General features: G+C 34.3%; 1 protein-coding gene across 2 annotated transcripts; it reads left to right on the top strand.

Moving 5' to 3' along the window:
• On the top strand, window positions 1,423-15,296 carry LOC109347792 (N-alpha-acetyltransferase 15, NatA auxiliary subunit-like). Of its 2 annotated transcripts, XM_019587860.1 has the most exons (26): window positions 1,423-1,560; window positions 2,486-2,564; window positions 2,898-2,980; window positions 3,072-3,221; window positions 4,316-4,431; window positions 4,898-5,003; window positions 6,380-6,451; window positions 6,535-6,650; window positions 7,598-7,730; window positions 8,254-8,331; window positions 8,421-8,474; window positions 8,626-8,696; window positions 8,995-9,049; window positions 9,128-9,223; window positions 9,980-10,108; window positions 10,226-10,308; window positions 10,406-10,636; window positions 10,987-11,119; window positions 11,204-11,311; window positions 11,964-12,095; window positions 12,427-12,483; window positions 12,817-12,914; window positions 13,039-13,097; window positions 13,184-13,295; window positions 14,028-14,128; window positions 14,556-15,296. In XM_019587860.1, exons 1-26 carry the CDS (start codon window positions 1,510-1,512, stop codon window positions 14,756-14,758), a joined length of 2,706 nt encoding a protein of 901 aa, XP_019443405.1. In that variant the 5' UTR covers window positions 1,423-1,509; the 3' UTR covers window positions 14,759-15,296. The 2 variants fall into 2 exon arrangements, 1 of the variants encoding a protein (XP_019443405.1); XR_002107643.1 differs by lacking the exons at window positions 14,028-14,128; window positions 14,556-15,296 and adding an exon at window positions 13,861-13,998 and having other exon boundaries at window positions 13,184-13,383.

Below are 15,856 nucleotides of genomic sequence, written 5' to 3'. Positions count from 1 at the left end.
ATGGATTCAGAATGGAGAAGAAAATCTCCAACACTATAATCCATTTATAGAGTATGGAAACTCGTACACCAATACAATCACTTACAACACTATCTTAGTTTTAATCATGCACTTTACCCAAAACCTATAAATTATACATTCTAACATGTATAATATCAAAGCAAAAGAGGAAATGCAACTACATGATCAAATTTGAAGTAGCTAGTTTAAATGGAACATATATTTTCAACTAAAAAATATGATTCATTTACAATCGATTTGAAAAGAATAATGTAAGTTTTTTTTGGTTTCCCACAGGTATCCTCACACATTGGAGGCAATCCTGTCCGAACCGAGAACTTTCACAGGTAAAGTGAAACAAATGCTATGGAGTTCAACCTCTAAAATGAAATGATCCCTACAAACTCGAAATGAAAACAACCGTTCTATACTTGGAAATCAAAACAAGTTTCTCGATAAATAATTATTTAAACTCTACCTCTTAAAGACCCATCAAGGACCTCAATTTGCCTCCAACCATTTAATCCATCTTTGGACTAAGCCCTTTAATTATTACTAACTATATACACTTTTGTCTAAGATGACAATGAGTACCCGAACCTGTAAATATCCACAAAAAATACTGCAACGGGTCGAATCTGAATCCATGTTTTTGGACTTGTAGTTAATTGAAATCAAAGATTTTAAGACCCGTTGTTGGATGAGTCTGAATCTGGATAATAGACCCACAAATATATGGACCATCTATTCCTTCACATATATATATTGTTGATTCATAAATGTAGTTGTTATGTTATTAAAGAGTAGAGTTATATCGTTAAGTAGTGAGATGATGTTATATTGTTAATTGATATTTGTAATCTAATATAATATTATGTTGATTGAACGATTCTTTAAATCAATTTTATATCATAATGTTAAAACAATCAATTTAAAATGTGTTTTATATTTTGTTCTCTTGTTAATTATCTAAATAACATATAAGATCGTAGGAAACAAACACACAATTATATAAATTACTCGCAATTATTTTTAATGTTTTGGAATTTGTAGGTATTTGTAGATCCGCTAGGTATCTAAGGACCCGAGCAGTAAACGAGGCGAATCTGAATAAAAAAATAAAGCAACGGAGGGGTCTAGGTAATGGACTACCTAGACCCATTCATACTCATTGTCATTCGTACTCTGGCATTACTTTGCAAATAAATAAATTTGAAGGTCCAAAATAAAAAAACATAAACTACCCACCTTAATTTTTTTAGAATGATGATCCACTTACTCTTTATCGTAACAATTAATTAATTTTAGGAAAATCTAATGATTTAAATTTATTCTGGTAATAATAAATAAAAATCATAGCATGACCCTTAGAAAATAAATAAAAATGGTAATGATAATGGTAATTTGATATTTCATATTCTGAAACACTTTTCGATTCATTCTTTGCTTCTTCACTCATTCACTCTCACAGTGGTAGGGTTTCATTCTCTGCTTCTTCAACGAACAACAATGGTTGCTTCTCTTCCTCCAAAGGAATCCAATCTCTTCAAGCTTATCGTCGTAATCTTCTTACTCTCTCTCTCTTCGTTTTTTTTCTATTCAACTTCATTCACTTTTCCCAATCTTAAAACCCTAGATTCTCTTCTATTTTATAATATCATTGCTTCATAGTTCGGAATATTTGGTTTAACTATTGTATTGTTGTAATTTGTTGTTTGTAGAATGCAATTTTAGGTTTTTACTGAATTCAATCATATAAGCAGTTTCTGAATGTTTGTTTGCTGAAAATATGAGAAGAATTGAAAGAGAGGAAAAGTGTAATTTTTATAAGGTTTTGCGTTTTAGGGAATTATTAAGAGCAGGTAGAAATTTAGGTATTTCAAACAAAGTTGGAGGTTATTGGTTTCTCCGTTTTTCGTTGCAAATGTGGGTTTAGTTGTTTTTTAATTATATAAGCATGGTTTGAATGTGGTTGTTTCTTTGTAGTTTTGATTTTTTATTATTATCCATGTGTGTGTAAGCTAGGGTAGCGTTTATGAGATGTATTAGAACATAGCAGCGGAGATTATAGTTATATGTTAGGTGCATTATATACTTAGAACGGAATAAAGACATGAGATTAAAAATAACAACATTTTGATACTGCTAAAAGGGATGGGGCCAAACAGAACAACATTGTGCACCAAATGCCATCTACCTGAATTTTTCATTTTGCCTTATGGCGAGTGCTGGAAATGATAACTTTCGAAATAAATAGTGTATCTTTAAGGGATTAAAATACAAAAGATGAAAGTGGTTTACGTTAGTTACTTGCTTTGAATATGCTCGGCACTGTTCTTGTTCCTTCTGATGTGTTTTTCTTATGATATTTGGCCTTTTCTACATGGAAAATTCCATTTATTTCTTACAAGATTATGTAATTAAATTTGAGTATCTTATAATTAGGATATTTACATGAGTTAAGTACTATTTCTTGTTACTGCAGAAATCATATGAAACCAAGCAATATAAAAAGGGCCTGAAAGCAGCCGATGCCATTTTGAAAAGATTTCCAGACCATGGAGGTAAACTGTTTTTTTTATGTTTCCCTTATGGCCTATCCAGACCTAGAAACAACCTCTTTGCTTTGAGGGAAAGGTTGTGTACATCTACCCTCCCCAGACCCCACTAGGTGGGAGCCTTGTGCACTGAATCACCCATTTCCTTTATAGCCAAGGGACATTTTATTTTCTTTCACAGTTGTTCACATAAGCAAGAAAAGAAATGTGATGTTAGTTTTTTTTGTTTTTATTTATTTAATTTCTCCTGTCTATTCCTCTTCATTCTCATTTTCAGTATATTTGGTTTCTTTGGTCATATTTTATATTTATGTGTCTGTTCTCCCTTTTGGATGACAGAAACATTATCAATGAAGGGGTTGACATTAAATTGCATGGATCGTAAGTCTGAAGCATATGAACTTGTTCGTCAAGGATTGAAGGTTTGTGTGTTGCCTTTGATTTAACATCATTTATCAATATTACAATTGTTGTTTGTCAGATGATCCAACCTTAAACTTTGTCGTGCTGCAGAACGATCTTAAAAGTCATGTTTGCTGGCATGTTTTTGGTCTCCTTTATCGGGCGGACAGAGAATACAGGGAGGCGATCAAGTGCTACCGAAATGCACTTAAAATAGACCCTGACAATATTGAAATCTTGCGTGACCTTTCACTCTTACAGGTAGCATCTTAAATGCCTTTTGCTCCTCTTTGCTTCTCTACAGTAGATATAAACAAAGAAAGTTGTCCGCTTATCTTAAACTTCCTATCTCTGAAATTTTAAGAGCGAAACTGTGGAAATTATCATTGTTCTCACATTTGGGCCTTCTGTTGCTATTTTAAAATCACCGTAGTTTTTAACATTATTTATAGCTTTTATTAATTTAACATATGCTGGATTAATGGGAGAGGGAGAGGAGAACTAAAATCCTTTTCTGGCCTCTTTACATAATCATTTGAATGTTTTTTAGAAAGGCTATATGATCGGAAGATGCCCCATTCTTATTTATTAATCATAGGGAAATTTTTTTCCATAAACTGTTCATTCAGATATCCGGCCATACTAATTATTTGATGTTCTATCTCTTGATCATATTCTGCACAATTAATAATTAGATTACATTTGGTTAAGAATATATGCAACTTATGATCAAACAAAAAGAAACTGGCTGATGGGTTACCTAGAGGAGTTTCTATAGATGTATGGCAAAAGGTGTTGAACACATAAATCCATGACGCTAATTTAATCCTGAAAGTGCCAAAAATAACCCCTAGTTAAACAAGTTACATGTAAAAATAATGTACTCAAAATACCCTGCTTTGCAGTGTCTTGATCTTGAATCATTTCAACCTTAATTACCTGCTAAAGCGGAAGATGCAAGGAATTAACTGTGTCAATGACTATAATTCCTAATGTAAGAATAATGTGGGTAGTTGAACCATGAGTTCAAAATTCTCTAGCTGTATCACTTATATGCTCGTGTCTTGCACACTAGAAAAATGTGGATAAAAAGCTTGAGCAAGCTGCTATTTGATAGTATATCTGGAAACACTATTGGAAGATACTTTTAGTAAAAAAGGCTGCTTTTCTAAGTTGAAATGTTAATCTTTTACTAAGAAGCAAAAACATAGGTTATTGTAAAGATTAGTGTAGCAAAATTAGTGTTTTGCTACCGTTTTATTGTACCACGTTTTTTTTATTGTTTATGAAATTTACATGCATATGGATAAATTTTCCTTGATTTTTTTATGATCTCATTTGCTTACTCCTCACAGGCTCAAATGCGAGACTTAACTGGATTTGTTGAGACAAGACAAAAACTTTTAACTCTGAAGCCAAATCATCGCATGAACTGGATAGGCTTTACTGTTGCCCATCATTTGAACTCTGAGTATGATTGAATTTATATTTGAATAAATATTTCAGAACTGCATCTTTCCGTTTACCAATATTTCTTGTGTTATGGATGTCCATGAACAACATATCTAATTGGCAGTTTATCATTATTGTACTTTCTGCTTTCATTTTTCTTTAAAAAATCTAATTGGCATATGGAAGAGATTCCATAGATTTGGGTTATGTTGGTAAGCCTGATCCTTTTGGGCTGACTATCCTAAGATAGCGGTGTGGGGGGACCACAACAGCAAGCATATCCTTTTTTTACAGGCAAACATTTTCTTTTTACTTTTTTCACACTTCATGCCCCACAGCTCTACCTATTGAGCTGTCTCTTGAGGACACATCAAGCATGTCCTAATCTCAGAAACCAGTTCTGGGCCATGTGTTCTTTTCATATCATTTGGTTCTTTTGATACCATTTGGTACTTCGTAGCACTGACCTTCTGATTATGTTACAGTCCGTCCAAGGCTGTTGAAATTTTGGAAGCATATGAAGGGACTTTAGAAGATGATAATCCTCCAGAAAATGAACTGTGTGAGCATGGGGAAATGCTTTTATATAAGGTTTTTTTCTGGCAGTGTTTACAGCTGTTTCTAACGCATAATGCTTATTCACATATTTGGTGCTAATGTGACTTACCACAATTAGCTTCATACACAGTAAAACATTTAGTTCGCTACTTGGTTTAAACTTTTACATATCAGAATTTTGCATATAACCTGTAATAAAACGGTGGTCTAATACACTTGGCTCCTGTGTATTAGGGTTTGAGGAGAGTAAATGTAGGCAACCTTACCATTACAAGCTGGGAGGTTGTTTCCAATATTTTTAGCCCGTGACCAAGGTCACAAGGTAGCAGCAACCTTACCATTGTGCCAAACTTCACTCTCTGGTCAAAGGTTGCCATTGCATATAACCTGTAATATATACTTCAAACTATATGACAGGATCTTGTGATTCTTGACCATGAGCGTATTTGCTTGAATTGATATTGTGAAACTTGGCCAGTGATTTGGCAACCCATTCTCTGACCATCTGTTTAGACATGCTGAACATTTTTTGGTCAAATCAAGTGACATTGGGTTTAAATTAATTTCTCTTTGGCATTTATGTGATGCTCCATTAAATGCCTGCTGATAGCTGGTGTCCACTATGGCTTTATAAAACAAATGGAAAATTTTCATCACTTTTGATTTCAAAACTATAGACATTGGACAATATCAGTCTCTTATCATTATATTTTGTCCAATGTGAATCATTTTGCTGTCACATCTACTTATAGGCATGGTTGACAAGATTGGGACCTTCCATAAGATCGGGGCAGGGAGGACAACACGTAAAACGTGAGATTGTAACTCGGATCATAAGATCCGACCAACGATACAATTATAGTAAAACCTAAACATATGCATGTAAAATAACATAAATATGAAAATATGCATATCCAGAACTATATTTAACTATAAATCTATGCAATATAATCAGCGCCAGTTAGAAGCAACATGGAGAAACAAAACCAAATGGAGAAGCACACACAAGCTGAAATAGAGCGAATACCACCCAATAACAGAGAAACAATAGAAATGGCAAAGAAGTACCAAAGAAAACCCCAAACTCGGAGAAATACAGAGAAAAAGCAAATATAACTACCCAGATTAAGATTTATTGTCAAACGCCTATGGATGGCGATCTGCAACTATAATGATGACAGTGGAGTCATTATTTTCTAGTGAAACATTGAGAATGGGCCTGGCAGAATCGAGATTCTGGTGCGATCTTGACTCACCAGGTGCATCAAAAGCATATGGTCGTGCAATTTCATGGGGAAAATTGTGATCTTGTCAACCATGCTTATAGGTTTTCAACAATATGAAATAGTTCTGATGGTTTGAATGCCGATATTGATTTTCCCTGAGATGGTGCTAATATTTTTGTCCAGATCTCTTTGCTAGAGGAATGTGGATTTCTTGAGAGAGCTCTAGAGGAGTTGCATAAGAAAGAGTCAAATATTGTATGTTTTATTTACCTGGGTAATTTGATAATGTATCTTATCCTGCACTATATTATAACTTGCTTCTGATTATATCCTTGTAGATTGATAAAGTTTCATATAAAGAACAAGAAGTTTCACTTCTAGTAAAGCTTGGTCGCTTAGAAGAAGGTGAAACTCTGTACCGGGCATTACTTTCCATGAATCCAGATAATTACAGGTAATATTTTTAGCCATTTATATTTAAGCTGCAATGTCTCAGATAGATGGTACTCTTTACTTTCCCCCGATAGTTTTTTTGTTTTAGGCAATTGTTTTTTTAGGCTTCCAGCTTCTTAATAAACCTCCTCTTGTATAAAGATTCTTTTTTGATTGGTCCTCGAAAACATAAAAATTAGGCTTCCTTTTAGTACCTGATCATTTCTTTCTTTCTACTTAAAAGTTACTATCTTCCTGTTGATGTTAATCTTTGTGGTTATCTTTCTTGAATGTCCTTGGGCTAGTTCTTGCTGAAGCTGATAACTGGAACCAATTTATTACTTGAAGGTTGAAGCTACAGTTAACCAATTTTGAGTTTCAAATCCAAAATTTGAAAATATACCTTTTTAAAAAATATAATATACCTTGTAATTTTGATATAGTAATATTTCAAGTTAACTGGTTTTTGGAGCTTTGTAAATGGCTCTCCAGTTTCAAGATATTTATCTTGCCACTTTCTTTTGCTGTTGATATGTCTAAGTTTGATACTGGAAGCTTTATTGAGTACCTGTGTTGTGAGTGAATATTGTTGTTTGCCGAATAAGTTACAGTGGAAGGGTTAGTTTTGATCTAAGTCAGATTAGGATAAGCACATCTTGGTATAATTTTTTGTTCAGGCGTTGATCTATTTTTATTAAGTCACCTGTGTAATGGATGCGGGAACTATTTTGGTTCAGGTGTGTTAATTGTTGTTTTGTTTGGCTCTTTGGTTTGATTAACTATCTAGCATGTGTTCATTTTTTTTATGATATTGTTGACTGTCTATATGAATTCTTCAAAAGTGTCAGGTTATTAGGTTTTTTGGTTGGTTTAGTGATGTGTGATAATTGTAGTATAATAATTTTTCTACGAGATTGCTGGCAGTTTGTGGAAGCTAAATAATATTCCATGATTCATGTAACCATTTAGATACTATGAAGGTCTCCAAAAATGTGTTGGGTTGTATTCAGAAAATGGCCACTTCTCTCCTGATGAGATAGATCGGTTAGATTCCTTGTACAGAACACTTGGGCAGCAATATAAGCGATCTTCTGCAGTTAAGGTAATGCAGTCTACTGTTGTCGTTATTATACTTTTTGTTTTGTATCTCGTCTTCATGTATTTCAATTATCACTTAATCACTAGTTTCATGTGTGTAAAATATATGTTTGTTCTTCGTATCACGTTAGGCATTATTAATACTTGCTTTTTCTTGAAATGTGGTTTGCCATATAAAAGTTTGCACTGCCACCATTATTTTTCTTAGGTGGCTGGAATTTCATTGTTTCCTGCCTTGTAGAAAATGTTAGCAAAATTTCAATGGGATTGTCCATACCTTGGTGTGATCAGTGCTATTTTGTGTTTTTTTCTTTCTATAACCATTTCATAAAATGCATGATAAAGAAGTAATCTTAGGTCTGGTAACCTTATCATGGATCAATGTAAGTGCCTCTTCTAGAATATTGTATAATATAGAAAATGCTTGACATTCCTCTGGTATATTTCTGATCAAAATGAGTCGTACTTCTGGAGTGAACAATATTTTGAATGAAATTCAATCTTCACTAGATCTTTTTGTTTACTAGAGAATACCACTAGATTTTCTACAAGGTGACAAATTTCGAGAAGCGGCAGGCAGTTATATAAGGCATCTCCTAACTAAGGTAACAGATTACAGAATACATTTCCAAATAGTCATGCCTAGTTTTCTTGTTTCAAAATTTAATTAGATTTATTTTGGTAATGTTTATAGGGAGTTCCATCTCTGTTCTCTGATCTTTCTTCTTTGTACAATCACCCTGGGAAGGTTAAGCTTTATTTCTTACATTTCCATCATTGAAAGAGTTTGGAGACCCGCCTTCATAATATACAATATACATTATTGTATAATATAATGGCAGGAAATTCTGTTTTTACGGTTTCTTATTGCTTCTGTTTCCCCCTTAAAAATTGTCCAGGCAGACATTTTGGAACAACTTATTCTTGATTTAGAACATTCAATTAAGACGTCAGGCCAATATCCTGGGAGGTAAGAATACTTTCTAACCTTTTGTCTAGCATGGGTTGAGTAAAATGTTCATGTGATGCAAATGTCATTCAGAGCTTTCTTGAATATTTCTTTAATGAAGAAAGAGAAGAACACTGCAATAAAAATAGACTTGATCACTGTATCAGTAATTGAAATTCCCTTGGAATATCTATGAGCAGAGCACCAAAGAGAAGTCATAAACACAATCTTATCCCATAACCAATGGATGACAAGATATTTGGTACTTTGGGATTCTTTCATTATACTGTATACCTAACATTGTTTATCCTTTATTCAGGGTGGAAAAAGAACCACCTTCAACTCTTCTTTGGACTTTATTTTTATTGGCTCAGGTTGGTGGCTATTCTACATGATTATTCTATTCACCTCCCTCCACTTTTTTCACTTAAAAGTATCTGTTTGTGGTGCAGCATTATGACAAACGGGGCCAATATGATCTCGCTCTTTCTAAAGTTGACGAGGCTATAGAACACACACCTACTGTCATTGATCTATATTCTGTCAAGGTTAGCTTTTACTTACAAATACTTTGCTTTTTCTGGGATTAGTGCATTTCATTATAGTCCTGTTATATTAAAAAGCTTTGCAACTACAAATTAAATGGCACTTAACTGTTGTTTGAGCTGGTTAGGTAAGGGCACGTGAATGATTTTTTATATCTAAAACACCCCCTCACGTGAAGGCCCTCTATGTCTGGAGCATATAAAATGCATGGACCCACCTAGCTTGTGCTGAAACAAAACTTTTTATTAGAAGAATGGGGCGAACAAGGATCTATCACTAGACAGCCTGGTCATCTAGGCTTTGATACCATGTTATGAACCATCTCCCCGAAAAGCTTAACCTGTTAGGTGAAAGTACATTAATACTTTTATATATCTGATAGAAATTTTAAAGACATTCTATCTCAAGAGAGAGGGAGCATAAACCATTGAATCACACACTTCAAACGCTTTGGTGCTCGCTTTTAACAACTATGACTCTGATAAACTTGGTTATAGTACATATTATCATATCAATCTGAAGATGTTGAAGAATGTCGGGAGATTTGTCCATTATTTGCACAAGAAGCTTTGCTTTCTTCTTGGATAAAAAAATTACTCTAAAAAAATAATAGCAAGTTTGATGATTAAATCATTTGTGGTCCAAGTGGGTGTGGGAAGACAGATAAAATTGAGTTTAACTTGTATTTGGAATTACTGGTAATTTCCCTGACAGTCAATAGCCTAGTTAAATGATTGTTGCTTGTCTTTGTATAACAGAGTCGGATACTGAAACATGCCGGTGATTCGGCTGCAGCTGCTGCATTTGCTGATGAAGCTAGGTGTATGGATCTTGCTGATCGTTATGTTAATAGTGAATGTGTTAAGCGCATGCTACAGGCTGATCAGGTTTTTGTCTATCTTTCCATTATATTTGAATGCAGCTACATGAGCAATTATTTGTTTGTGGCTTTCTAATTTGCGTTTTCTGACTCTGCTTTACTTATCTTGTCGCTTGATACCAAGGTGGCATTGGCAGAGCAAACTGCTGTACTGTTCACAAAAGAAGGTGATCAACACACTAACCTTCACGACATGCAGTGCATGTGGTCAGTATATAATAATGTTTTAAAAATCCCAACTATTCAATTGATTGGATATTGTACTTTATTTGTTAATGCATGTTGTAACATCTATCTTTGGAAGGTATGAGCTTGCTTCTGGTGAAAGCTTTTTCCGCCAGGGTGATCTTGGTCGGGCACTCAAGAAATTTTTAGCGGTGGAGAAGCATTATGCAGATATTACCGAAGACCAATTTGATTTTCACTCATACTGCTTAAGGAAAATGACTTTGCGTACTTATGTAGAAATGCTCAAATTTCAAGACCGATTGCACTCACACATATATTTTCATAAAGCAGCAGCTGGAGCTATCAGGTAAATATTATGTTTTTCATTGGTATATTGCATGAGATGTTGTGCTCATTTAATGTCGGGCAATGCTTTGGCCAATTGTGTTCCTCATTCATAGTCACTTGTACATTTGAGGTGCAATATTTATTGCGAAACTGAACTTGTGATTTTTTTTCTCTGTCTTACTGCCCTTGTGACGCCCAGAGTTTTGCCATCAAGTATAGTAGATGTTTGGTGTGGCTTTATAGTATTTTGATCGAAACAGCTTTCCTCGAGCACTGCTATTACTGTCTCACTTTATTTAATATTGGTAATATAAGTAAAGCAATTTACTTTTGACTTGTTTATGATGTCATGGCCACTTTGGACTACAGGTGTTATATTAACTTGTATGATTCTCCCCCAAAGTCTACAGCCGAGGAAGATGATGATACGTCAAAGTTGCTTCCTTCTCAGAAAAAGAAATTGAGACAAAAACAGAGAAAGGCAGAAGCAAGAGCTAAGAAAGTATTGTAATAATTTCTATAGATTCTGATTAACTTCATGTGGGAAAGGTACTCACTACTTATGCTTGTTATTTTTTGTTTTTAGGAGGCAGAAGAAAAGAATGAAGAGTTAGGTGCCACTGGGGTATCAAAGTCTGGGAAACGGAATGTAAAACCTGTTGATCCTGATCCACATGGGGAGAAGTTGGTGCAGGTTGAATTTTAATGTTTTTAGTGTTCATTGGGGTTATAATGTGGTTGTTTCAAATTTACATTTAATGCTCAGAATAAAACTGATCTCATTTTTTCATATGGAAGATGGAACACGGTAACTATTGGCACCATTCTGGTTGTTGCTGCCATGCATATTTTGAATCTTAGCAGATAACCCAACCATTGAAGATCATCAAAGGATGCTCTGTGTGATTGACAGACAAAGAGTATGGGTTGTCAAAAGTGAAAGGGTTTCAGGAATGCAAAATACAGAGAGAATTGTTCCCCCTGCTCACTGTGATTCAGGGGGATGGTGGTGCAGGGTCCCTTGGCATGAATTGTTCCCCCCTGCTCACAAAATTAAATAATACCCTTTTCTCTAGAAAAAAGTATAAAATTGACTAGCTTGTCTATTTAAAATGCTATTTGGGTAGACTCACAAGCTTTCACGGTTTAATTAATGTTCATGTCATATTTAACAATTTGTTAAAAACAGTCTAATGCATGAAAATTTCAGGTTCATCAAAGACATTTTATTTGGAGAGTGTTTCTGCGAAACTTAATTAAACATTTACCTGTGATTTTCATTTGTATATTCTATATTTATTATAACGGTTAAGACTGATATATGCATGTTTCTTATCCTTAATTAGGTTGAAGATCCACTATTGGAAGCCACAAAATACTTGAAGTTGCTGCAGAAGAGTTCACCTGATTCATTGGAGACACATTTGCTCTCGTTTGAAATATATTCAAGAAAACAGAAGATTTTGCTTGCCTTTCAGGTATTTGTGTTAAATGCAGAGCCTTGTAACTTCTTTAATGTGGCAATCTTGTTCATTGCTAAGTGATGGTGCCTGACTAGTGGTTAGTAATTGACTTGAGTGAATAGTTAATGTCTTTCAAGCATATTGCAAATCTTTTGGGAGAGCTTTATTTTTGTACTCAAGTCTAACTATTTATGCCAGTTTTAGCTCAGAATTTTTGCAAAGTTGGATTTGCATATCTTGTGTGGTTATAGCATACTTTTTGTTTTAGAGATAGCACACTCCTTTGTTCTTTATGATTTGCGCCTATGATGCCAGTGAAATTTGTATTCCTTTGTGTGAATTGTAGGCTGTAAAGCAGTTGCTGAGGTTGGATGCTGAGCACCCTGATACTCATCGTTGCTTGGTATGATTTTTCTCTGAACGATATAATTCTTTGTAACTGGAAATAAAAAGCGCTTACATGTTTAATATTTATCATATAAAAATAAATCAAATTAACTTCAGTGTTGCCTATAATGCATATTTGTTAAAATTATTAGGCAGATTAGGTAATACAAAAATCATATGAACTCAGTGCCAGTTTCTACTGGTCTGTTGTTCAACTTTATTTTTCTGCTGTCATTTTTAAGGTTTACTGTCCTATTTATTCTTTTGATTTCTTATTTCCTCCACCATAAAGGGGAAAAAGGAAAACCTTCCTTTTCTGCTGGCATTTATTTCATTCTATATATTTCAGCTAAAGTTCTTCCATAAAGTGGGATCCATCAATGCTCCTGTGACTGACAGCGAGAAGCTGATTTACAGTGTCCTAGAAGCTGAGCGCCCAACTATTAGGTTCTGTATGCAATTGTTTTTACTTCTTACTTTTATTAGTTTTTTGGAGGCTGACATTTACAATTCTTTTGTTCATTTAATGATTGATTTAATTTTAACTATCAGTTCATTCCTTTTCTTGCAGTCAGCTGCACGACAAATCTCTGTTCGAGGCAAATGACTCTTTCCTTGAAAAGCATAAAGGTCGTAGTGGACACTATCATTAGCATAGCAATATATATTCCAAGCTTCTTAGTGGAGATTTATGATTTTGTTTGTGTTGTTTGCAGATTCTTTGACGCATAGAGCAGCTTTTGCGGAAATTTTATACATTTTGGATTCAAACAGGAAGTCTGAGGCCGTCGAGTTCATTGAAGGGTCAACAAATAACCTTGTTCCAAGGTAATGCATTATAACATCTTAAGCCTCATGCTAGTTGCACAGACGCCACTTTTCTATTATATCACTCTGTTCAACGTGTTTCTGTCACACACTCACACAGCATGCTCTCTTGCCTGTAAGTATTGTATAAAAAATGCTTTTTCTTTACGCCTTCTGACACAACTTATAAACTGCAACTGAGAAAGCTCACTAGAATTGATCATTTCACCTGACTGAGGGTGAGGGCTTGTCTTGTAACTCAAAATAACAGAGAGGACTTAGGTTAATTATTTCAGAGAGAGAAATTATCAGCATATAGAGTAATAGAAAATAATACAAAGGATCCCTTCCTGAAGTTCTAAGCAGATTTCTGCAAACAACAGCTCTTTGTCTTGTTTCTAATCTTAATTCCTTTACGTAGCTTGCTGAGTTTTTTTCTAGAAAGAGGGAAACCGAAGTGGAATTGAGGGGCAAGAGGAGAGATGAAATAAATACCAGGCCAAATAAATCTCAACAAATTACCTTAAAAATTATATAAAAGAAATACTATAAATAATGAGCAAGTTAAAATAAAGTGATTTTTTTAAAAGAATGTGCATGTATGACTCTCGTATCTTATCCTACAAATCTCAGCGTCAGTATTCATGGTTGTGCTAGTGTATGTGCTTCACAGACTTGATCTTAGTTTCCCTTCTAGATCCATTTTTGCCTTTCAAATCTGTGTAATGGTAAATGTTGAATATGTTTTGCTAGAAATGGAGCACTTGGACCAATCAAGGAGTGGAAACTTATAGACTGCATTGCAGTCCACAAACTTCTTGGAGCAGTACTTGTTGAACCAGATGCTGCAGCTAGTAAGTATAGCTTGGAACTTCTGACCTGATATTGGACATATATGATACGTACGGTTTCCAAGAATAACTTGTGTTTGAGTTAATTTTCCTATGCCACAGTGCCCTTTAAGGATTAAAAATTACTGACTGCTCTGTTGTGAATAAGATTTCATATTTCTTTTATTAAAATAAAGGAAAATTTGATAAAGATGAAAATTGTTGTCAAAACTTTATTGTTAATGTAATTTTTTCTTTCAATATTCTGGGATGGGGTCAATGACCTTCAAAACACAACATACTTTCAAGATTTTAGTTTTGATATAGCATGTAACTTCAGGAAACTTTGGTGTCTTAAAATGTTATTTTTGTTATATTTCTTTCCCTATTCTTATTTCTTGTTCACTATCCTTTAATAATGCATCACAAGATTAATTCTATACTCTTGCAGGATGGAAAGTGCGTTGTGCAGAGTACTTCCCTTATTCTACATACTTTGAAGGCAACCTCAGTTCTGCGTCTCCCAACTCAGTCTTCAATCAGCTACATAAGAACTCTGAGAATGAGAGTCCTAACCATTCACATGATGGCCAAAGTGTGGGCTCCATCAAATCAAATACGAATATAGCGGCATTTAAAGATCTCACTATCTAAATTAAGTTGAACACATCCTCGAAGAAGGAAACAGGTTAGTAATTTAAGACAGTTTGGAAAACAAAACTGCATTTGACTCTCTGGGAAACAACTGTGTTGCAGTTTGTAGCCACAAGGGCTGCAGTTTTGATGCCGGTTATGGCACACGTCTGTCTGGTGTATTTTATTTGCATGAGCTCTACCTCAACCGTGAAATGTATTTTCGTTGTTTGCAAATTTGTAAAATTTTACCCGAATTATGTTTTAGGACTGAAATTTTTGTCTGTTCACCCCTTTTTCCTGAGAGGTGAGTAGTTGAGGCTGCATGGATTTGCACTATTTTCAGAGGTTGTGATTTTGATCATTGGGAGTGCTAAAGAATTCTAGGTTTTTGGTCCTGCTTCCAGCCATCATAAACATACATAGAGCATATTGTACCTTATTTAATTGGCTTATTTACCATGTATACACCTTAAATTATGTGAAAATTTTGCTACTTTATGCTGAAATTGACAGCATTAACTTTGAATGAGTTTTAGTAATATTTTCTTTGGGTTTAGCCTTGTGGATGTTGATGTGGACCATGTCCAAACTTAAAATTGGATTTTCAGAAAGCTATACCAACTATGAAAGCTAGAACCACTTTTCATGTTTGAATGTTCTTTTATGCACTCCCTTAGTCATACATTTGCTTCTATGCTTTTCTGAAATTATAATTACATATTGTGATTCTTGAATATTTTGGTGTCTATTTTTCGGTAAAGCCAAGATTTATCCTGGGAAAATGGGTGTGGTATAGGACTAATGGCATAGCATCTTATCTTTGGGTCAGTCTCAACCGTGTCAAGGACATGAAATGACACTTTTTTTCTTCAGAGATCCAGTTCTATTTCAATTTGTGGCACTTCAATAATGAAGAAATGTCTACTACTACTTCAATAAAACTTGTCTTTATTCACAAACAAGAAATGCCAGTTAATGAATTTAAGATTGGGCATGCGTTAGTGCGCCTTATTTTGTTTGTTTTTCTCTCAATGTCCTTAAATTATATATACTCTCAATCGAAAATAATTTGACTACTTAAAAACAAATAAGTAAATCTCTGATTAATTGCCAGAA

This window comes from Lupinus angustifolius, chromosome LG05 (assembly GCF_001865875.1).
Source record: "Lupinus angustifolius cultivar Tanjil chromosome LG05, LupAngTanjil_v1.0, whole genome shotgun sequence".
NCBI classification, from domain to species: Eukaryota; Viridiplantae; Streptophyta; class Magnoliopsida; order Fabales; family Fabaceae; genus Lupinus; species Lupinus angustifolius.
This window is presented reverse-complemented; position numbering and strand designations above follow the sequence as displayed.

Excerpts from the sequence above, each read along its gene's own strand:
- LOC109347792 (XM_019587860.1), top strand. The coding sequence starts at position 1,510 with ATGGTTGCTTCTCTTCCTCCAAAGGAATCCAATCTCTTCAAGCTTATC. Across the intron at positions 3,222-4,315 it reads GTGACCTTTCACTCTTACAG|GCTCAAATGCGAGACTTAAC; the intron begins GTAGCATCTTAA and ends TACTCCTCACAG. Across the intron at positions 8,475-8,625 it reads TGTACAATCACCCTGGGAAG|GCAGACATTTTGGAACAACT; the intron begins GTTAAGCTTTAT and ends AAAATTGTCCAG.